The sequence below is a fragment of the Garra rufa genome, chromosome 13 (genome assembly GCF_049309525.1).
Source record: "Garra rufa chromosome 13, GarRuf1.0, whole genome shotgun sequence".
Lineage (NCBI taxonomy): Eukaryota > Metazoa > Chordata > Actinopteri > Cypriniformes > Cyprinidae > Garra > Garra rufa.
The window spans coordinates 16197974-16221844 of NC_133373.1; the positions used below are offsets into that span (position 1 = coordinate 16197974).

The window sequence follows — 23871 nt, forward strand, 5'->3', positions numbered from 1 at the left end:
ACTTCCGTAACATTATATTTTAATGTAATCATCATGAGTTTTTTAGATGTTTTTACTACGTTTTTTTTAGAGCTGATATTATCACTTTATTATTATTATTTTTTTGCCGTAATCATAAACCACTTCCTATCAACTAGATGTTGAGCTGTCAACAGTTCCCAAGCACTGCTGAATATGTTTTCACATATTTGACAGCCTACAGTTTCTTAGAAGCAAAAAGTAGTTAGTTAAACTAAATAATGTTTATTTTTTAAATTAATAATCTACTCAAAATTTAAAAAAAAAAAAAAGTTCATTATAAATCAGATACGGTATAGATTTTAAAACTAACACTAGGCAAATAACTTCAGAATAACAAAGGTCAGAACCATTATCAGTAAAGCTTAAAGCTGATGAAACTGAAGTATAGATCATGACAGATCTTTTCTTTTTTACCCCAATCTCCCTGGAAAGTGCCACTTTCGTACGAATTTGTACTGTCAACAAATTCAGGTTGTACAAAAATGTAAAAAATTAAAAACATACGAAAATGTGTAAATTAAATTGCATGAATTTATACAAATGAGCCACTAATTTGCCAGAAGGTGAAATTGTTATGAACTGCCATGAGATTGTACTATTGTGTTTGTTGTACTATGATATGCATTTGAAAGTAATGGATTATAAAAAAAAAAAAAAAAAATTGTCATTTTCACTGGAAGATCCAGTTATGATATTTTGAATATATGGGTCGTTGCTAATAGGCAGTAAAAAATATTGTTTTTTTTGTAAAAGACCATTTTTGAAGAGGAAATGCATATGTGACCCTGGACCACAAAACCACTCTTAAGTCGCTGAGGTATATTTGTAGCAATAGCCAAAAATACATTGTATGGGTCAAAATTATTGATTTTTCTTTTATGCCAAAAATCATTAGGAAATTAAGTAAAGATCATATTCCATGAAGATTTTTTTGTAAAATTCCTACTATAAATATATCAAAATGTAATTTTTGATTTGTAATATGCATTAAGAACTTAATTTGGAGAACTTTAAAGGTGATTTTCGCAGTATTTAGATTTTTTGCACCCTCAGATTCCAGATTTTCAAACCATACATCAGTAGAAAGCTTATTTATTGAGCTTTCAGATGATGTATACATCTCAGTTTTGTCAAATTTAACCTTATGACTGGTTTTGTGGTCCAGGGTCACACATGTAGTCTAAAGTCTGATCTTTAAGAGATTATATTAGGTCACTAACTTCGTCAATTCTTTTTTTTTTTTTTTTACATTTTTATTGAACTGTACCATAAATTTGTCCTATGGTGTGTCACAGCGAAAATTAAGGAATTAAGGGGAAAAAAGTAATATACAAATAGCCTGAGAGATTTATCTTCATTGTTAGACACAGATTTTCGTATAGTCTTATTTATTTAATATTAATTTATAATTGACATAATGTTTTCCCTGTGACTTTTTTTTTTAAGAAACTTTGCTGTCATCCGTTCAAAACTGCTGAAAATTATACCATTTTAAGAGGAGTGATATTTATATCCCCTGGCCTTATTGCAATACTCAACTGCTTTTTAAGATATTTTGAGATAGAAACAAATGTGTGGTTATTTTATGTTTGTCACACCATAGGACATTACTTTTACTATTACTAAAGGACAGAAATGATAGTTATTAAAGTATTTCTGTGTAATTTTGAGCATGTCAAAGGAGTAAGAAAGTTTAATTTTGATACAAACCATATTTTTATCAACCAAATTAAGTCTCTTTGGCAATCAGTATGTTTCTGAAACTGTCCTCTCTCTTCCACTAATTTCTCTCCATCAATTATTTCTGTTTCAAAAGCAAAGTATGACATTTTTTACTTATTTTCATGACACTTTATAACAGTACAAGTTTTCAGCAAAAACATCAGAAAATAGTTTAATTAATGTAATTATTGAATTTAAGAACACTGAAAATGATCAAAAAGAAGTTAAACAAATATTATTTCATTATTTAAAATGCTTCTTAAAGAGACCTTGTCCTGTGGTGTGACACTACAGGCGTCACACCGGTGGACATTTTCTGTCACACCATAGGACGTTTCAGCTTTTTGTCAATTTATGACCTTGCTATCCTGAGCGAACCTGTCATTAGCGGTTAGTGAGACACATTTGCATTTTTTTTTTTTTTTTAATGATTATGTAGTTTAACATACAGTTTTTAATTTAAAAATATAATTTTGGTTGTCACACCTAATGACAACAAAATGTAACACTTTTGTAGTGGTTCCAAAAAAAGTTTAATATTTGAACAATTCTAAGACAAACATTCACCAAGTGCACATGTCATGGGTTTGACAGGGGGCTTCAGTAACATGATGAAGAATGGGGTCCTTCAACAAATCAGATTTTTTTTTCTAGAATTAGCCGATTTAAAATCAGGATATGGTGTCACACCAGAGGATATGGTTTTCAAAATGTATCCCAAAATGAGTTCCTACGCTTTGAAATAAATTACTAAAATAGACACTTGCCGGAAGTATTTATTGACATTTTTATACTTTTCTTTTTAATTTATACAAGTTGTAATTTATTGAACCATGCTTGAGACAGTCACACCATAGGACAATTTTGAGATTTGGCAAAAAAAAAAAAAAAAATTTTATCACACTGCAGCTTTTATAACAACAGGTCCATGTAAGACGAAGAAATGTTCAACGATTTACTGCATTTTAAATAACAACAATATTAATTATATTTATTTTTATCTTGCGGTAAAGTGAAAATGCCATGTCACGTCAACAACCCATATTTTTAAAAATGAAACCTACATTTTAAAAAAAATCCATATTTTGAGACATGCTTTGAAAAAATGTCATGCATGTGAAAAAAAAAATCTAAATTTGAGGTTGACATTTATACAAATGTTTGTGAGAAAGTGTACTTTAAGTACCATTTAGGATTTATTTTACTCAGCTTTTCTCAACTTTTCCTCTCAGTGAATATGAAATTAATTAGAAAAAATTGTTTTGGAATATGACGAATAACATGTCATTCTGCTTTACACGTCATATTAACTATCCAAATACTTCTTCAAAACGATCTTCAGTCTGTGGGAAGTCCCTGTTTACTGTACATGGCTATATAGCGTTAAATGTGAGTGTGTTGTGGAAGAGTGAGAGGGAGGATATCAGTATTAGTGTGTGCATGTACTTGAACTCTCTTACTGGCATGTGTGTGGCGGTACGGGGAAGTGAAGGCTCTCTTTAGAGGCAGCTGTGTTATTAACGCTGTCTCTCTAAGCTGTGGGCACTGATGGCTGAGTTCACTGCGTAATTTACAGCACTTCTGTCTTCTCTTTCCTTGCGCTTTCAGTACCCTCTTGAAGACTTTGCTGCTGAGAAGTCTCAAGGTAAGATGAGAAGCGTTTTTAATAGACTTTTATCGTCAAGACAAGTTATAGTTGTTGCAAGTACACAATGTACAACGAGATTTGTTAACATAATTATTACCCTGTTGATTGTATCATGTGGACGTGATGCTATTATCTTTGCTATTGTACCATTCAAAGTACCGTTAAGTACAGAACCCAGTGAGAACAGCACTGCTGAGTACTGCTGTTGCCTTATTTGCATATGTTTGTCTGCGATAGGAGATGGTGTGATGAGCCGCAGAAGGGTCTCTGTGAAAGACCTGGGCCAGGGTGACTGTCAGGGCTGGTTGTACAAAAGGAAGGAGAGCAAAGGGCTTTTGGGCTGGAGGTGGAAGAAGTATTGGTTTGTGCTCAAAAAATGTTCGCTCTACTGGTACACTTCGGACATGGTAAGCTATGTGGTTTTCCCTTGATACCGCGTTGCCTTGCTACAGAAAGTGTGAACATTGTGTTTATGTCTTGAGAGTTGAACTGGTTGAACAAACTCTGAGTTTTGGGTTGACAAAACCTAACAGACTCACAGAGCATTTGCTATAAATGTTCTCTGTCAACCGAAGTGAACAGCCAATCTCATAAGCAATTTGATGCCATTGCACTTTACTGCTGAAAAATTAGGAGATTCTGAAAAAATAGGCTGTAAGAACCACTGCTGCTGCCATGAAATTTAGAAAAGGGTGAAAAACTAATTAATAATTTATATAGTTTATAAAGAGCTCAGCATTTTTACTCAAACATTTAAGATTAGTCATTTTCAAAAACTTTATAGTCTAAAGCATTTGTTTATTTTTATATATTTATCATTTATTGAATATGAATTGAATTTATTTATTGAATAATTGTTTAGGGCTGCCCTTGACTAAAGACTTTTCTGGTCGACTAGTGGTCATTTTAAGTATTATTCGACTCTTGCATGTTTATTAATGAACCATATAAATCATAATAATCAGCCTTTAATTGCCTACATGGCCTAATAAGTGCTCAAGCGCCATTAAAAAAAAATAAAGCTTGCCACAGTGCACCGGTAGATATAATAATTATGAATGTGTCAGGGAAAATACAGCAAGGAGACTGCATTAACGTTAATATATTGATAAATGTATTGATAAACTAGTGCTTTCTTTGTTTTTGGCTTGAGACAAATAGTGGATAAACGTATATGCATGTTTTATACGGATTACATAATTAAGAGTATTTGTTTTCCATTTGAAATGGCTCATTTGAACGTAGACATTTCAGTCTCTATAGACATATTTTTCATGTCTGTAAGGCAAGTATACACTGAGTTTCAGAGTTTCACGCTCAAGTTTACAGAGACTGAGATGGCAGAAAGCGTATCCTGATTGCTTTCATTATTTTACAAAAGCACAATGTTTTTTGTTATTGTGAGTGCACACAAAAAAAGTAGAGTCTTTACAGATTCAAAAGATGTATTCCTCTTATCTGTATGACCAAAAATGAGAGCTACTATTCAGCTTCCACACTCCGCACAAACACTTGAATAGTGCACATTTTTCTAGGTTAATATTAGATTTAGCGGTCATGTAAAATTGTTACTACTTACATATTTCACATGTAAAGCCATATTTCCGGTCGATGAATGATAGGTGTTTGGATGTCCTGCTGATGTACTATATTACTACATAGACCAGCCGTTAACCATCTGTCCGTCATGGACTGCGTGACTTCACATTTTCCTGTGGAATTTTTTTTATGCGACTAATAAAATTTTGTTTGACCAAGTCTCTTCTCATCGACTAACAGTTAGTGGGGCCGCCCTATAATTTATATATTTATTTAAGTTAATAGCTAATAAATAGTAATAAATAATATGAATTATTTTAATATAATAATTATTAAAAAAATTACAAAATATTATTTCTTATGTGTGTTCATTAGGCACTGAGCATGCTTTACGGATATAATGTAAATATGGTAATATATAATAATTTTTGTCTCTAAAATTCTTATACTGCTTTAATTTGGAACAAGAGATACAAGGGAGTAACTTTATTGTGTTAGGGAAGTGTCACTTTACTTACAGCTGACTTTACTTACTTCCATTTTTGCAATCTCATATCCAGAATTAAACCTGCTCTAAATTAGAGCTAAGTTTCAAAAAAGCATAGCGGTCTTTAAGGGATAGTTCACCCAAAAATGAAAAATCTGTCGTCATTTGCTCACTCTTAAGTTGTTTCAAAACCGTATTAGTGTATCTGTATCTTTCTGTTGTGGAACAAGAAAGAAGATATTTTGAAGAATGTGGGTAACCAAACCATTGATTTCTACAGTATGGAAAAAACAAACTGTTTAGTTAAATATCATCTTGTTCAGCAGAAGAAATAAACTCATACAGGTTTGGAACAATTTGAGGGTGAATAAATGACAATCTGGGTGACACAACCCTGGGGTGTGTTTTCCAAAAGCATCATTAACTAACTGTGGTCGTACGTTTCATTGAACTCTATTGGTAACGCCATAACCTGCAACCATATTTGCCTTTGAGAAATGTTTAGTTGTGTGCCATAAGTGGGGCAACATGGCAATCAATCCACCTTCTTCAAAACCAAAAACCAGACTTTATTCAAACTAAACTCAAGCGTATATATGCATAGTCTTTTTCCAGAGACAAGTTCTCTCTGTTTCCTTTCAGGCGGAGAAGGCAGAAGGCTACATCAACCTGAGAGACTTCACCATAGAACAGGCTACCGAATGCAAGAAGAAGTTGTGAGTTCATCTTCCTTATTTAGAGAGATTTTTGGCTGCTTGTGGTTTAAAAAAAAAAAGGACATACCTATTTGCACCATGTGGCCGTGTTATATCTCGGATGTTACAGCAAGCATTTTAAGCATTTACAGGTTATGTTGTCATTCCTTTGCTCTCAAACTGAATGCAATGTAATAAGAGGCCTTATTTAATAATAACATTAACAGTGAAGCATGCATCTAACTCTGGGTGAAAAGCTTATAATAAAATCGCCAAAATTCGTCTACGTGTTAAGAATGAATAGTATAACACATTTCCAAAGCTGTAAAAGGTTATTTAAAAATAAAGCATTCATTATAAACAGTTTACTGTCTTAAGTGCACCCATTTATTTAGTCTACAAATTAAAATAATAATTATAATAATTACAATTATTAGTATTATTTACGGTGAGCATTGCTGTCACACACATAAGAGCCCTGCACTATTATTTCAGCTATTAAAATAGTCCAGATTTGTATGTAACGCAAAGTGATTATATTTCGTTTGCTTTTTTTTATTAAGCTAATTTAGAAAAAACGTTTGGAGCATTTTTTGTTTGTTAAATATAAGTTTTTGATTTTTAAAGTAACGACCAAGCGGCCAGCGGCAGAGAATGAGTTGACCATATCGTGTTTGATCAATTTTGCCTTCTCAGATAATCACGACTTGCCTAAAATAAATATAGATCTAGGCCTAAAAGAGTTAAAGTATAAAATAATGTTAATTTCAACGTTAAAATAATATAAATGTGCGGTATTAGGCACAAATGCAATCGTTTGTACGGAGAGCCGCTTTGCAGGACATGGAGACGCCAGCGCAATCACTTGCATTTTTGCAGTGAAAACAATTTAAAGCATTCCGTCATTTTTGCTCATAAAGGTACGAGTAATACATTGTTCGGAACTGTAAAGGGTCTACTTTTATTTGTGTGCACTCACAATATCAACAAAACGTTGCAAACGGTGCTTGAAACGTTGAAAACAAACATGATCCCCTCATGTCATCTCAACAGGAGTTCTTCTCAGCAAAACTCAGCGAATACATAACTCACAGACATGATACATGTATTTATAGAAAGCTTTAAATTATTACTTAACGAAATGGAACAAATCAAAAACAAAAACTATTTCATTATGTAGTCTGTAAAGATTAATTTTTCTCTAAAGGCGCGTCCAAAGAGGTAATGGCGATCGGCAACTTCATCCTTGCTAGACACTGACTCAGAAAACACAAGCGTTTTAGCGTTTATTTTACAATAATTACCAATAGGATAAAACACAGGCGGTGAATATAAACACTTTTATATTAGTTTAATGTTGAAATTAACATTGTTTTATACCTGAACTTGCTTTTGTATATCATTTGTTATTTATACTGGTAGCCTGTTGTGATGATTTTTCACGACCCAGATTTTTTGGTGCCCTACGCACAGTGCGTGGTGTGCGTGTGCGGAGCGCCGGCGCTGCCTTCAGTCAGAATTAGAGTGTGCTCACTAATATCGTCAGGGATGGATTTACCTCTTATTACGAAATGCGCAAATTAAATTTTTGGCTGCCCCTTGTCTATTAATATATTAAAATATACTATTACCACCCCAAAACAGCAAACAAAAATGAATCTGCAACCGCAATACAAGATCAAAATATTGGAGAATACTGGAGTTAGTTCTCCCGCCCCTCCTCTTTAAAGTCATCGGATGCCCATTTTCCACAAGTTCATATGATTCTTTAGGGTTTTAATGAAAAGTCTCTAATATACTTTGGTTAAAAATTCTCAATAGTAGTGTAAAAAAAAAAACCCTTTTACCTTGTCAAAATCAGCTCTGCAAAATATCAGCTCATTTTATCGCATGGACCCTTTAAATGCAAATAAGCTCTGCTCGCCATTACGAGCTGTAATGTTTACTTTAGCTGCATTTAGCCGCATTTATTGGCAAAACTTGCCAACAAGCACATTATCAAGAAAGGCTATTTGCAAAGATGCATAAAAAAACCCTTATACTCACTTCTGCTGTGGGTGAAGCTGCATCACGATTGATTCACTCGAACATAGATGCATATGTAGATTGGGATCGGCGCTTTCCTTTTAAAAACAAAAGTAACATTGTCCTCTGCCTCTTAAGTGGCTCAGATGTCAGGAGTAAATGACGACTGCTATGTTCATCATTACATTCAACAACAGAACACCTCAATCACTCAATTAGAGTCTTCCTCTGCAGCTGAGTCACACAATGGCGATCGTATTCAGACTGTTTTAGCTCGTTGAGGGTGGGTCTAAGGTAAGGCGCTCATGTCAATCAACTGTGTTTCATCACAACGACAAGAAGCTGAGAATGACCTGATTTTAAAAAGGGAATATTACTTTTAAAGATTAAAAAAATCCACTGGGTGGATTTTTATCATTGTAGGGTGGTTGTGTACACAAACTGCCAACACACATTAATGTACAAACAACATGTAAAAGTTAGTTTTGCATCCAGTGACCCCTTTGAACTCTGCTCATGCGGGTTGCCAGATTGCATGCAAAAGGAAAGCTCGCAATTGACAGTGGAAAGCGACTAGTCTTACACTGTAAGTTAATGAGGTAATTTATCTTTGTAGATGGTGCTGAGGCTTTTTAGGTTTGACAGAATCTGTGATTTCTGACCCAGTTTGTTTACTGGCTTCCGCGGCTGCAATACGCGTAGTTTTCTAGCAACTGGCAACCCGAGGTGTTGAAATACTATTGGGTAAATTGTAGGGACGTAACAATGTTATCAATATCGTCATATCGCAAAAGCAAAACTGTTTTGATATTATCGTGGTTACATGACGATATGAAATGATAGGTCTTCTGGGCAAAAAGTGTAGTTTTTAAAATATATTTAAACTTCTTATTCTAACATAAAAGGTCTTTAAAGTTGTGTTTTCGGCCATTATGCTTTGACACAATATATGTCAAACAAACTAAAATCAAAAGAATTCACTGGATTTTTCTGACTTAAGTTTTAGAACATGAGTTGTAGCTTTTAATTTTTAACTCTGCATTAGATCTCGTGGACTTCATATTGTGATATTATCGTATCACGAGATTTCAATATCGATACATCCCTAGTAAATTGGCAGTGGGTGAAATCACACAGATCAAAACAAAAACGGACATTCAGACACTGAGCGCACTTTTCAAAGTAGACTAACTGCTTGTAGCATTGTTTTACAGAGAAACAAGTCTGTGAACTTTGCATGTTTCCTAAATATCTGCAGATTATTTAATTAGAAATTATTATATTTGAATGCTTTAGTACAGTCAAAAAATTACATGTAGCACTTTTAAAACACCAGACAACAACCCACAACAGATGAAAATATGCATAATACTCATATTTTCTGTAGAGAATGGAAAATGGTTAAGGGGTTGTTATTTGACTGATGCATTTTAGCATATAGTGTGAATTGTCAGGCTGTAAATCAGTTTTTTTTTTCACACTGGAAGTGTGTCATCTATACCCCTCTTAATGTGCGCTGAGAACACAGGAAACTGCCTGTTCTAAGTGTGTGGTCTGAGCTACTGTGTTTTTCACAGACTTCCTTTATAAAGACATACAGTAACTCTGCTTTACTTTGATAACAATGATTGGATATTAGATACGACAGGAGACTAACTTTGGTGCCGAACACGTTTTCGGTTTTATGTAACGCTTCCACTACGTCACGTAACCACAAATCCACAAAGATATTGTCTCTGAGAATTTGCTGGGGTTGTTTAATGTTTTAATTTGCATTCCCTTCCTTCTCGTTTTTTTTAGTGCAATGAAAGCAAGCCACCTCCACATGCTGACTCTCTACTTTGCAGCTGAAAACATGAAAGACATGAACAAGTGAGTGTAAAAAGACTCAATTTCTTGTGTTTGTAAATGTGGTCAGAGATAAAGTGCTAGCTGGTGCTACAAAAAAAACCTACCTTATTTAGTCATGTAGCACTTATGCATACATGTGAAGCCTGTGGGTCTGGTTTTGGCTCAATGTGACATGTTTGCATTGCAGTGTGGCAGGCTGCTTTGACACCTCACTGTGACCAAAGCTGTCTGCAGCACACCATGCAAGTGAGCATGTTTGATGAAAATACGTGGTTTTGCAGACGTCCAGCACTAAAAATACAGTTCAGATTCCTCAACTAAGCTTTTGCTGGTAGAAAGTGTTGAAAAAGTTATGTGCTCTATTGTAATTTACTGAAAAATGAAAAAAAAAGTATATTATACTGTGAGCTTTCCAACTTGGAACATAACAAAAATGTTGTTTGTGTCTTCAATACTCAAGTTTACCATATTACCATTCGTTATAGACCAGTTTAACAATACTATAATGATGTTTGACAGATTTGTTTACTAAGAACTTTTTAAATGGTTTTGTATGGAGAAGAACAGGTTCTGGAGGTTCTTGAAAAAATGTCTCCTTTTTGTTCCATGGAATCAAAAAATCTAATGGTTTTGGAACAACAGAAAAAAAATCTTTTTTTAGGTTTATTGAAACATACAAAAATAAACCTATGAGTGGAAAAAAAAAACATTGAGAGAAAGCTGTAGGTGTGTTGCTGTTAAAATGTGTGGGAAGAGGACACACATAATGATCCATTACAATAATTCCACAGATCTGATGAGGTAGATTTACTGTATTAATGTTCTTTTCGACCTAGATGGCTGGCTAAACTCACCCAGGCTTCAAATGAACCTGAGCTCACAGAATCAACCGATGGAGGTAAAGATTGACACCGCACACGCATATAGGAAACCAGTTAAAACCAAGTGTCTATTTAAATCCATTTTATGTGTTTTACCAAAGCCACAGCTGAAACTTTATTAGTTGCATTATTCTGGAATTGAGACTGTGATTGTGTGAATACAGAGTGCTACAGTGAGGAGAGTGATGATGAGGATGAAGCAGACACAGCTGAGATGTGTGCGGAGTTTATGGATCAGCTGACCCCTGGCTCTCTGCATGTGAGTAACAACACTCTGTCCGGAAATGCTTTTTTTATACAGACCCATAACCGTAAGCATTTAACTTCATTTTATTGTGGTTTATATGTGCCTGAATAAGAAAATGGGTCACACAATGGTTTGACTGCTTGGTATGGAAAAAAATCCAACGGCCAGATATGCAGCGCCTATAGAAAATCATTATACCCCAAAAATCCATACAGTCTGAAATCAAACCCCATTCCAAATAACTTTGTCAGCTTTATTTACAATTTTGGTCTTACAACGTCAAACCAATGAAAGAGAAAAAAACACAACAGTTCTGCAAATTAATAAAAAAAAAAACTAACTTGGATAACAGGGTTGGAAAAGTCATGAGCCCCTTAATTTAATACTTCATAAAACCATCTTTTGCTTTAATTGCAGCCATCAGTCTTTTTGGATATGTCTGTACTAGCTTTGCACACCTTGATTGGGGAATATTTGCCCTTTCTTCCTTGCAGAATTGCTCAAGTTCAGTCAGATTCTGTGGTGATGGACTGCTCTCTCCAAATCCATCCTCAGATTTTTGATTCAGAGCTCTGACTTAGCCAGTCAAGTTCTTATCCTTAAGCCATTTCATTGTTGTTTTGGCAGTATGTTTAGAGTCATTGTTGTGTTGGAATTTGAATGACCTGCCCATCTTCAGCTGTGTAGCAGAGGGACGCAGGTTTTCCTCAAGAAGTCCCAGCTGAAGCTGAAACACCCCCACAACGTAATGCTGTCACCACCATGCTGCACAGTAGGTATGGTGTGTTTTGGGTGGTGTGCTGTGTTAGATTTTTGCTAAACATAGGACTTGGAGTTCAGTCCAAAAAGGTCAATTTTGGTCTCATCAGACCATAGCACCTTTTGCCAGAAGGTATCAGACTCTTCCTAATGTGTTGCATAGCGCAAACGAGATAGGCTTCTTTCATGCCACCCTGCCATACAGGCCAGCTTTGTGTAAAGCTTGGGAGATTGGCCAGACCCAGCCATAAAGCCTTGTAAGTCCTTCAAAGTTGCTTTTGGCCTCCTGGTAGCTTCTCTTATCAATGTCTTCCTGGCTCTGTCATCCACTTTGGATGGATAGCCTGATCTAGGCAATGTGCTGGAGGTGCCATATTTTTTTTCCACTTCTTAATGATGCTCTGAACAGTACTCCAAGGGCTAGATAAAGCCTTTGAAAAGTTTTTGTAGCCTTCTAACTTGCCTTTCTACAACTTTATTCCGGAGGTCTTTTGAAAGCACTTTCCCAACCATGGTGAATTCTTTGCCATTCCATGCACTACTGACAGTGGAATCTTCAAGAAACAGCTCTACAGCGATCAAAAGTACAAAAACGCTAATAATTCCTAAACAGTCAGTTGCAGGCTCAAGTGTCTTATGCCATTGGAATCCCTATCTTATGCTGGAAAAAACATTTTTTATGGTGTTTCGTTTTTTTTGCAAAACCTACTTTTGCGAACTAGTCCTAGTTTTTCACTCGATCGGAACCAGACCAGTGCAGAAAGATTCTCTGGAGAGTAAATATCAATAATTATAAAAAAAAAAGTCTTTCGACTCACCGTCGCAAAGGGACACCAAACTCAGAACAGTCATATAAGAGCTCAATCTGAGGTCGCAGGACAAAAATCGTGGAGCTTGGTCACTTGGTGGTGCTATAAGAGGGAAAAACATAAAAATGGCTATACCTATGCAACCATTTGTCTTGGTCCAAAGTATAGACACCACAAGTGTCTACAAGGACATTTGCGTATCTCAAAAAAAAATGGCCGCTTATTAGACATGGTTAATGGAGGCCGATCAGAACGAAACTTAGTAGGCCTGTTTGACTCACTGCCCCAAAGGTCTGTGAGAAATTTGAAAGAAATTGGCCACTGGTGGACAATATTACGTTTTTCAAGGCCGTGATTGTGGAGATTGTGCAGTGCGCACATATACGCAATATTCATATCATATGACAGAACTCCTCAATCCGGAAAACTTTGCCTCTAGAATCACTGCTGTCAATCAAATTGTTTGTTAATAATTGAGAAGAAAAAAATGTTGCTAACTAGTCCTAGGTTTTTCTGGCAAAAAAATTCTCAATTCTCTGGACTCTCTAGATCAATAATTATAAAAAAAATGTTGAAATTTACCCTTTGGGTAAAGGTATAACTGGGTCGTTTATAAAAGGGGCCTTTCTGAATTTACTCAAAATCCTATAAAGCCTGAAATAAAACTCAAAACTTCACAAAACCTGGTGAGCACGTACGACAGGTGATTATAAACTAGCACGTAATGTTTTAAGGAGATCGGACCACAGCTGGACTACAGAACATAATATTTCCATGGTAAATTACCTGTATTTGCAAAAAAAAAATACTTTCTACATAATGTCTTTTTTCATGTGTGCTTAAATGCCTTAAAGCGCTTGAACACCGGGAATCGCTACTAGCAGCTATATTTTTTAAGTTTTTAAAAGGGTGATGTTATATTTGAAATGTATTTGTGTGTGGCTGTTTCAGGGTTGTCTCCCACCTCCCCGCTCCTCTTCCTCTCCGTGTCAAGACTCATTCCCACTGGTTTCTCCGGTGTGTTACCGCACAGAGGCTCAGAGTGCAGACAGTGAGTCATGGCAGGAGATCAGCTCAAAGGAAGACCCCATCCAAAAAATACAAGAATTCAAAGGAAATGACGGTGAGTGAGCTCTAGAATGAGATCTTTTACTCTTGTGAGAGCACTGCATGGCAAAAGTCTGAAATATAAAACATTTTAAAGGGATAGTTAATACTACATACAAACTGTCATCAGTTACTCATTCTCATTTTGTTCCAGACCCATTCACACAAAAAAACATAAAAGGTCTGTAAAACAGTTGCAAACTTGCTACTGTAAACAAAAGCTTGCAACATGTCCCGCCTCCAGGGTCTTCTGAATGGTCTTCTGATCCAATCCTGTAAATTGGTTTGTATCTATATACTCTTTTTATTATATATTATTTCATCAGGCCCACCATCCGATGAGATGGAGATGCTGTATCTTCACCTAAAGCAGGCGAGTCTGTCCCCTATGGGAGCCCTGCAGCCAACCACCAAACGTGACTTCAGGTCCTCCTTCATCAAACGCTGCAAAAATGAGAGCATTAATGAGAAACTGCACCTGATCCGAGCTTTAAACAGCACTTTAAAGGTGAGTTTTACATTAGTGTGGCCAGTCAATGGTTAGAGATGTCCTGTTTGAGTGTTTGTCTTGAAAGCATTGTTTAAAATGGTAATTCATCTACAAGGAACCTGTAAACCATTAAAATTCTCAAAATACAGACCGTTTTGTAAAATAGAGTATGGAGTTTGTATGCCGTACCATTTACCTTTATTAAACCAGGCTGGTTATCATGTTTTCTTGCTTCATAAGTATATATTTAGGGTTTCTGCAAATCTTAAATTCGTGAAGTCATGGCATTAAATGTTGCATACACTGCTAAAAATGAATATATTCCTCAGAATTTTGTCTTGTTTTTCAATACAGTGATGTTGCAAAACATTGTGAGAAATTGCAGAAGACATTTTGCGAATGCACTATAAACCTGAAATCTAAACACCAAGTCTAGATTTACTATGGAGCTATAACATTTCTGTCATAAAACCGGTTGCTGTTACTATAGTAAAACCATTTCAGTTATAGTAATGATCATGATGTGTAGTTGAACAGTGTGTCGTGTAATATATGTTGGTGCATTGCAAGGTTGTGTTCTCTTATTGTTTACTGCAGTTTTGTCTGACAGTTTAAGAAAATTGACTTCCTCTAGTGCTTTAAATTAAAATATTATCTGTGGTTTGTGCTGTGATATCAAGGGAAACTACACTGACTCAACCAAATTATATGCTTTGCACCATGTACAGCATGTTTAGTTGAAGGCAGGTGGTATTTATAATTTAGAAGAGAGGGGGATGTTTGGCTTTTAGGAAGTGTAGGAAACTGGGGTATGAGTCAGTTATTTCTGCACATAGATCTTAAGTTGTGTTCTCTTCCAGTTTCAGTTACTTTACTAAGCCAAAAAAATATGTTAACATTAGACTAGTCTGAAAAGGGTTTACTAACTTAGTTTGTTATTTTTATCTTTTAATATAAACTTTAAATGAGCACTTACAATTTTCAGCTTTGTTGACAACCTCCTCGTAAGGATAGGAGGTGAGGTAATAGAGTTGAGGTCAAAAGTTTGCATCCCCCTTTCAGAATCTGCAAAATGTTAATTATTTGACCAAAATGAGTTTTTTTTTTTTTTTTTTTTAATTTTTAAAGAGAAAACTTTTTTAATTTAAAGATCAGGGTAAATTTTACTTAATTTTTCTTCTGGGAAACATGTAACTATCTTCTGTAGCCTCTGAAGGCCAGTTCTAAATAAAAACATATGATATTTATGCAAAAAAAAAAAAAAAAAAAATTCACAACTCCAGTTTGTTCAAAAGTTTTCACTCTCCAACTCTTAATGCATTGTTTTTTTTCTTCTGGACCATTAGTGAGCATTTGAACCTTCTGTAATAGTTGCATATGAGTCCCTCAGTTGTCCTCAGTGTGAAAACATGGATCTCAAAAGATGGATCTCAAAATCAGTTTAACTGTTCAGGACAAACAATGGACTCATGAAAACTATCACTGAACAAAAAATAGAGCTGTGGGTCATTCAAGAGGATGTCAACTTTCTTATCAATTCAATTCTTATTTTCTCTTGTGGACTATATGTGAAATATCTTATTTAGGTCAGTATATGATCCCTCTTATTTTAGTAAAATAATTAGCATTTTGCAGATTCTGAAAGGGGGATGTAAACTTTTGACCTCAACTGTATAATTGTTGTTTACATGCAGCTGAGCATGCAGTTTTCCAGGCTGTTGTCTTGATTTACAGTAGCTAAGAACATAAACTTGTCGGCTTGCTGCTGCCTGCATACAGTATGTTCATACGGAAGTCCAGCCTGCATTTAAAACCAGACAGAAACTGTGTAAACCAAACAGGTGTGTGACGTCACGTCTCTGTTGACATACAGGCAAAAGCCTGAACAATCATTTTTTGTGGTAGGGTGATTGACTTTATTATTCAGTCAGTGTTATTATAGTATTATTTACAGGATATACTATTGTTTATTAAACAGTTTATTTTATAGTTTTAATTGTTTTTTAGTTCATTTTTGTTTGTAATTTTAGTGCTTTAGATGTAACTATTTGATTTCAGTTACTTGCCAAGGCAAAATTTATATTTAAGGTTTTTATGTATGAATCTAATATTTATGTTTTATTGTATTTCATCTTTATATAAAGTTCATTTCAATTAACAAGAATTAAACTTGATTTAATTATATATATTTTTAATTAGCAAAAACACTAATCCAAGATGCATTTGTTGAAAAATTTTGGGATCATAAAGTGTGTGTGTGTGTATCAAAAGTTTGGAAACATTACAATATTTAAATGCTTTAAATTAAGTGTCTCATGCTCACTGAGGCTGAATTTATGTGCTCCAAAAAGCAGCAATATTGTCAAATATGAAAATCTAAAATATCTATTATCGACTGTAATATATTTTAAAAAGTAAATTTATTCCTGTGATGCAAAGCTGAAATTTCAACATCATTATTCCAGTCTTCAGTCTCATATGATCCTTCAGAAATCATTCTAATATGCTGGTTTGCTGCTCAAGGAACATTTCTGATTATTATCAATGTTAAAACAGTTGTGGTACTTAATATCTAAAAGTAACAGTAAAAATAATGTTACAAAGATTCTATTATGAATAAATGCTGTACTGTTGAACTTTCTATTTTTCAAAAAATCCTGATGAATCATTATTAATAACTTAGCACCAATAATAACTGAGCAGCAAATCAGCATATTACTGAAGACTGGAGTAATGATGCTGAAAATTCAGCGTTACTGTCACAGGAATAAATTATATTTTAAAATACAGTTATTTCAAACTGTAATAGTTTTTCACAATATTTTTACTTTATTTTTGTTTAAACAAATGCAACCTTGGTGACCATAAGAGAGAATATATTTGAAGTCTACAGACACTAGATGGCAGTATTGATGAAACAAAAACACTTTACTTTAACACCTGGAAGTTATGTTTATAGTTTCAGAATAATCCATTATATTATTCTGTGTCTGTTTTATTTCAGGCGAAGGAGGCCGATCTGCAGGCCATAGAGCAGGTCCTAAGTGAACCGTCTCTGAGCGCTTGTAAATACAGACAGTGGCGAGATTCTAATGTGCTCCTGCTGCAGGAGATAGGAGAGAAACACAAGAGTGCCGTGGAGCCACAAGCCCAACAACCTCTGGTTCAGACTCAGCCTCAACGTCAGTCAGTCTTCAGCCCGAACGCTTCACTCCCTGCCGTCCCTGTGTACACAGAGACTAGCCTCTGAAAACGAGAGGATGATTACAGAGATCAGTGAGGAAAAAACAAACTGAAACAGATGTATGCTGTGTGAAGACGACCACAGGGCCTGTACAACACAAACAGAGCAGGAAACATCAAGGACCGGTTTCCTGGACACAAATGAAGCTTCGCTGAAACACTTTAAACAGATACTAACCTGCAGAGGCAGAACAGAGTAACTACATCATGGAGCTAAAAATTACCTCAGTTTTAAATAATCTGATATCAGTTTTCTCTGAATTTGAGCACAGAATGCTGTCACAGGACAAGAAACCCAATTTCAGTCGTAACTCATTTCTGAAAAAATGTAGTTACTTAGTTTTGCCTTCGTAGTTCACAATAGTTGTAACATGTTAATATAAATAAAAACAGATGCATTTCTTGTCAGTTTTGTTCATATCATTTAGTGTTTAGATAAAGAAAAGTGGGAGAGAAAATGTACTAAACATAATTTGTGTTGAATGAAATGGTGAGTTTATAGGGAATTTGGTTTTATTTTTCACCCAATTGTGGATTCCACAGAGGACAAACACACTTCTGCATGTACATCTCTTGTTCAGCCCTTTTTCACACATACTATACACACAAATCTCGGTTCTGTTCTCTCTTCTCTTCTTGAACTTGTTTGTATTTTATCTTTTTAGGAGTAGAGTCTTGTTTACTTGTTTTTATCATGATGGTCCATTTTAGATGTACATATTTTAGCATTTTAAAACTGGAAATGAATGTCTTGGGTATTGTACATTTTTGTATAAATGTCTGATTTAACTGTATAAATGTTAACTTGATATTTTTGGAGTAATTCATGCTGAAGGTGTGCCAAAGGAAATAAAAATGGAAATTTAATATTTTCTTTCAAACTTTTGTTGTCTGCTAGGGTGCATTTGAGAAATTTGAGTGCTCAGCACATCCATTTAACCACTTTCTGGATGTCAAACTTGGTGGAATATGCTCATGTTAATGTGCTTAACTATACCGGTGGTTACTATTTAGGCAAGGCAAGGCAAGTTTATTTATATAGCACATTTCATACACAATGGTAATTCAAAGTGCTGTACATAAAAAGGAATTAAAATCACAATAGCATAAAAATCATAAAAATTTAAAATGATAATCACAACAATAAAAACAAAATTAAGAACATTTAAGATGATTTAAAAAAAAAAAAGAAAATGATTTAAGGACACTTAGGGGATCTGACTTCCACTAAGTTGACTTCCAGTTGTGTAGAAGTCATTGTTCAGAAAAGGGAAGTAAATTTTGAGAAAGAGCATAATTTAGGAGAAAATACATTTCCAGTTTCTAATAATATAAACATTTGAGAACTACTTTTGATTTCAGCAATTTCAGCTTCTTATAAAAGACAATGTCATCGTTTACTTATCAAATATGGTAAACAGAAGCTCAAACATGCTTGATGCACAAAGGCAAATTTCTTTTTTTATGCAGAACATACAGTAAGTGCATATATACAATGAAGTGAACAATGAAGAAATATTTAAAAAATGCCACATAAAAATAAAGTAGAATAAATTTATGAATATACAGTCGTGGCCAAAAGTTTTGAGAATTACATAAATATTGGAAATTGGAAAAGTTGCTGCTTAAGTTTTTATAATAGCAAATTGCACATACTCCAGAATGTTATGAAGAGTGATCAGATGAATTGCATAGTCCTTCTTTGCCATGAAAATTAATTTAATCCCGAAAAAAACTTTCCACTGCATTTCATTGCTGTCATTAAAGGACCTGCTGAGATCATTTCAGTAATCGTCTTGTTAACTCAGGTGAGAATGTTGACGAGCACAAGGCTGGAGAACATTATGTCAGGCTGATTGGGTTAGAATGGCAGACTTGACATGTTAAAAGGAGGGTGATGCTTGAAATCATTGTTCTTCCATTGTTAACCATGGTGACCTGCAAAGAAACGTGTGCAGCCATCATTGCGTTGCATAAAAATGGCTTCACAGGCAAGGATATTGTGGCTACTAAGATTGCACCTAAATCAACAATTTATAGGATCATCAAGAACTTCAAGGAAAGAGGTTCAATTCTTGTTAAGAAGGCTTCAGGGCGTCCAAGAAAGTCCAGCAAGCGCCAGGATCGTCTCCTAAAGAGGATTCAGCTGCGGGATCGGAGTGCCACCAGTGCAGAGCTTGCTCAGGAATGGCAGCAGGCAGGTGTGAGCGCATCTGCACGCACAGTGAGGCCAAGACTTTTGGAAGATGGCCTGGTGTCAAGAAGGGCAGCAAAGAAGCCACTTCTCTCCAAAAAAAACATCAGGGACAAAAAGTATGGCGAATGGACTGCTGAGGACTGGGGCAAAGTCATATTCTCCTATGAAGCCTCTTTCCAATTGTTTGGGGCATCTGGAAAAAGGCTTGTCCGGAGAAGAAAAGGTGAGCGCTACCATCAGTCCTGTGTCATGCCAACAGTAAAGCATCCTGAGACCATTCATGTGTGGGGTTGCTTCTCATCCAAGGGAGCGGGCTCACTCACAATTTTGCCCAAAAACACAGCCATGAATAAAGAATGGTACCAAAACACCCTCCAACAGCAACTTCTTCCAACAATCCAACAACAGTTTGGTGAAGAACAATGCATTTTCCAGCACGATGGAGCACCGTGCCATAAGGCAAAAGTGATAACTAAGTGGCCCGGGGACCAAAACGTTGAAATTTTGGGTCCATGGCCTGGAAACTCCCCAGATCTTAATCCCATTGAGAACTTGTGGTCAATCCTCAAGAGGCGGGTGGACAAACAAAAACCCACTAATTCTGACAAACTCCAAGAAGTGATTATGAAAGAATGGGTTGCTATCAGTCAGGATTTGGTCAGGAAGTTGATTGAGAGCATGCCCAGTCGAATTGCAGAGGTCCTGAAAAAGAAGGGCCAACACTGCAAATACCGACTCTATGCATAAATGTCATGCAATTGTCGATAAAAGCCTTTGAAATGTATGAAGTGCTTGTAATTACATTTCAGTACATCACAGAAACAACTGAAACAAAGATCTAAAAGCAGTTTAGCAGCAAACTTTGTGAAAACTAATATTTGTGTCATTCTCAAAACTTTTGGCCAGGACTGTATATTAGATATATAGAAGTAACGGTTAAAAAAAATAAAAAATTACAAAATGATTGAATAAACCATTTTGATTACATATAATGGAGCTGGCAGCATATTCAGGAGATACAGCTGAAGTCAAAAGTAACATATACCTTGCAGAATCTGCAAAATGTTAATTATTTTACTAAAATAACAGGGATCATACATAATGCATGTTCTTTTTTTATTTAGTACTGACCTGAATAAGATATTTCACATAAGACGTCTACATATAGTCCACCAGAGAAAATAATAGTTGTTTCAATAAAAAAAAAAAAAAAAAATGACTCTGTTCAAACGTTTACATCCCCTTAATTCTTAATACCTGTGTTGTTACCTGAATGACCAACAGCTGTGTTTTTTTGTTTAGTGATAGTTCTTAATGAGTAGCTTGTTTGTCCTGAACAGTTAAACTGCCTTCTGTTCTTCAGAAAAATCCTTCAGGTCTCACAAATTCTTTGGGTTTCAGCATTTTTGTGTATTTGAACCTTTTCCAACGACTGTATGGTTTTGAGATCCATCTTTTCACACTGAGGACAACTGAGGGACTCATATGCAACTATAACAGAAGGTTCAAATGCTTACTGATGATTCAGAATGAAACACAATTCATTCAGAGATGGAGGGTGAAAACTTTTTGAATTTAATGATCAGGGTAAATTCAACATATTTTGTCTTCTGGGAAACATGTAGGTATCTTCTGTAGCCTCTGAAGGGCAGTACTAAATGAAAAAAAAAAAAAAGATATTTAGGCAAAATAATATAAGAAAAATGTACACATTTTCAATCTGTTCAAAAGTTTTCACCCCCAGCTCTTAATGCATTGTGTTTCCTTCTGGAGCATCAGTGAGTGTTTGCAATAGTTGCATATGAGTCTCTCAGTTGTCCTCAGTGTGAAAAGATGAATCTTAAAATCATACAGTCATTGTTGGAAAGGGTTCAAATACACAAAAATGCTGAAAAACCAAAGAATTTGTGGGACCTGAAGGATTTTTCTAATAGCAGGCAGTTTAACTGTTCAGGACAAATAAGGGACTCATGAACAACTATCACTTATGGTGATGCATTGCTGCTACACACATATTTTTTCCCCCACTCAGCTATGTCGTTATAACAAGATCTTTTCTCGTTAAAACGAGATCTTTTCTCGTAATAACGACATCTTTTCTTGTAATAACGAGATATTTTCTCGTTAAAACGACATCTTTTCTCGTATTAACGAGATCTTTTCTCATTAAAACGACATCTTTTCTCGTATTAATGAGATCTTTTCTCGTTAAAACGACATCTTTTCTCGTAATAACGAGATCTTTTCTTGTAATAACGACATCTCTTCTCGTTAAACGACATCTTTTCTCGTAATAACGAGATCTTTTCTTGTAATAACGAGATCTTTTCTCATTAAAACGACATCTTTTCTTGTAATAACGAGATCTTTAATCGTTAAAACGACATTTTTTCTCGTTAAACAACATCTTTTCTCGTTAAACGACATCTTTTCTCGTAATAACGAGATCTTTTCTTGTAATAACGAGATCTTTTCTCGTTAAAACGACATCTTTTCTCGTAATAACGACATCTTTTCTCGTTAAAACGACATCTTTTCTCGTAATAACGAGATCTTTAATCATTAAAACGACATCTTTTCTCGTAACAACGAGATCTTTTCTTGTAATAACGAGATCTTTTCTCATAATAACGAGATCTTTTCTCGTAATAACGAGATCTTTTCTTGTTAAACGAGATATTTTCTTGTAATAACGAGATCTTTTCTCATTAAAACGACATCTTTTCTCGTAATAACGAGATCTTTAATCGTTAAAATGAGATCTTGTCTCGTAATAACGACATCTTTTCTCGTAATAATGAGATCTTTTCTTTTAATAACGAGATCTTTTCTTGTTAAAACAAGATCTTTTCTCGTTAAAACGACATCTTTTCTCGTAATAACGACATCTTTTCTCGTAATAACGACATCTTTTCTTGTAAATCTTTTGGAATCTTTTCTGGGAGCGCCCTAGGCTTTACCGCGCTGATGGCCTGCACCCCAGCAGAGTCGGAGCAGAACTGCTGTCGGACAACATCTCCAGGACGCTGCGCTCCATTTGACTAGTAAGCAATTCTTCAAATAGTTGCGAGGATGGCTTTTGTTATGCACATTTAAACGATAGTACTGGTGCTGTCCAATCTATAAAGACTGTGTCTGTTCCTCGAATAGTGAGGTCAAAACAAAAATTTAATGAAGGATCTAGAAAAAATCTAATCGTGATTAAACCAGAAAAATGCACAATAAATGAACAAAAACAAATTTTAAAGCTTGGGCTCCTAAATATTAGATCACTCGCACCCAAAGCACTTATTGTAAATGAAATAATCACAGATAATAGTTTTGATGTACTCTGCTTGACTGAAACTTGGCTAAAACCAAATGATTTTATTGGTCTGAATGAGTCTACTCCACCAAACTACTGTTATAAGCATGAGCCTCGTCAGATCGGTCGTGGCGGTGGTGTTGCAACAATTTATAGTGATATTTTCAATGTTACTCAGAAAACAGGGTACAGGTTTAATTCATTTGAAGTACTCCTACTTAATGTTACTCTGTCAGATATGCAAAATAAATCTCTCCTATCACTTGCTCTGGCTACTGTGTATAGACCTCCAGGGACGTATACAGATTTCCTAAAAGAATTTGCAGATTTCCTTTCTGACCTATTGGTTAATTTTGATAAAGCATTAATTGTTGGAGATTTTAACATTCATGTTGATAATACAAATGATGCGTTAGGACTTGCGTTTACTGACCTGTTAAACTCTTTTGGAGTCAAACAAAACGTCACTGGGCCCACTCATCGTTTTAATCATACACTAGATCTAATTATATCGCACGGACTTGATCTTACTGATATAGATATCGTACCTCAAAGCGATGATGTTACCGATCATTTCCTCGTATCGTGCATGCTGCGTATCACTGATGTTAACTATATAGCTCCGCGCTATCGTCTGGGCAGAACTATTGTTCCTGCTACCAAAGTTAGATTCGCAAATAACCTGCCTGATTTATCTCAACTGCTCTGTGCACCCATAAATAAACATGAACTAGACAAAATGACTAGTAACATAGGCACTATCTTCTCTAATACATTAGAAGCTGTTGCCCCAATCAAGCTAAAAAAGGTTAGAGAAAAACGTACTGCGCCATGGTACAACAGTAA

At 35.2% G+C, this 23871-nt stretch overlaps 1 protein-coding gene across 1 annotated transcript in view; it reads left to right on the plus strand.

The window, feature by feature from the left end:
- LOC141348421 (connector enhancer of kinase suppressor of ras 3-like) overlaps positions 1 to 18364 on the plus strand; it is a 66537-nt gene extending 48173 nt beyond the window's left edge. The window contains exons 16-24 of the mRNA XM_073852732.1: positions 3352 to 3388; positions 3629 to 3798; positions 6060 to 6133; positions 9938 to 10009; positions 10825 to 10886; positions 11034 to 11128; positions 13636 to 13807; positions 14118 to 14299; positions 17286 to 18364. Of these exons, the coding sequence (XP_073708833.1) occupies positions 3352 to 3388; positions 3629 to 3798; positions 6060 to 6133; positions 9938 to 10009; positions 10825 to 10886; positions 11034 to 11128; positions 13636 to 13807; positions 14118 to 14299; positions 17286 to 17531 (1110 nt within the window). The 3' untranslated portion in view covers positions 17532 to 18364. The remainder of the gene's footprint in view (positions 1 to 3351; positions 3389 to 3628; positions 3799 to 6059; positions 6134 to 9937; positions 10010 to 10824; positions 10887 to 11033; positions 11129 to 13635; positions 13808 to 14117; positions 14300 to 17285) is intronic.
- The last annotated feature ends 5507 nt before the right edge of the window (positions 18365 to 23871 follow it).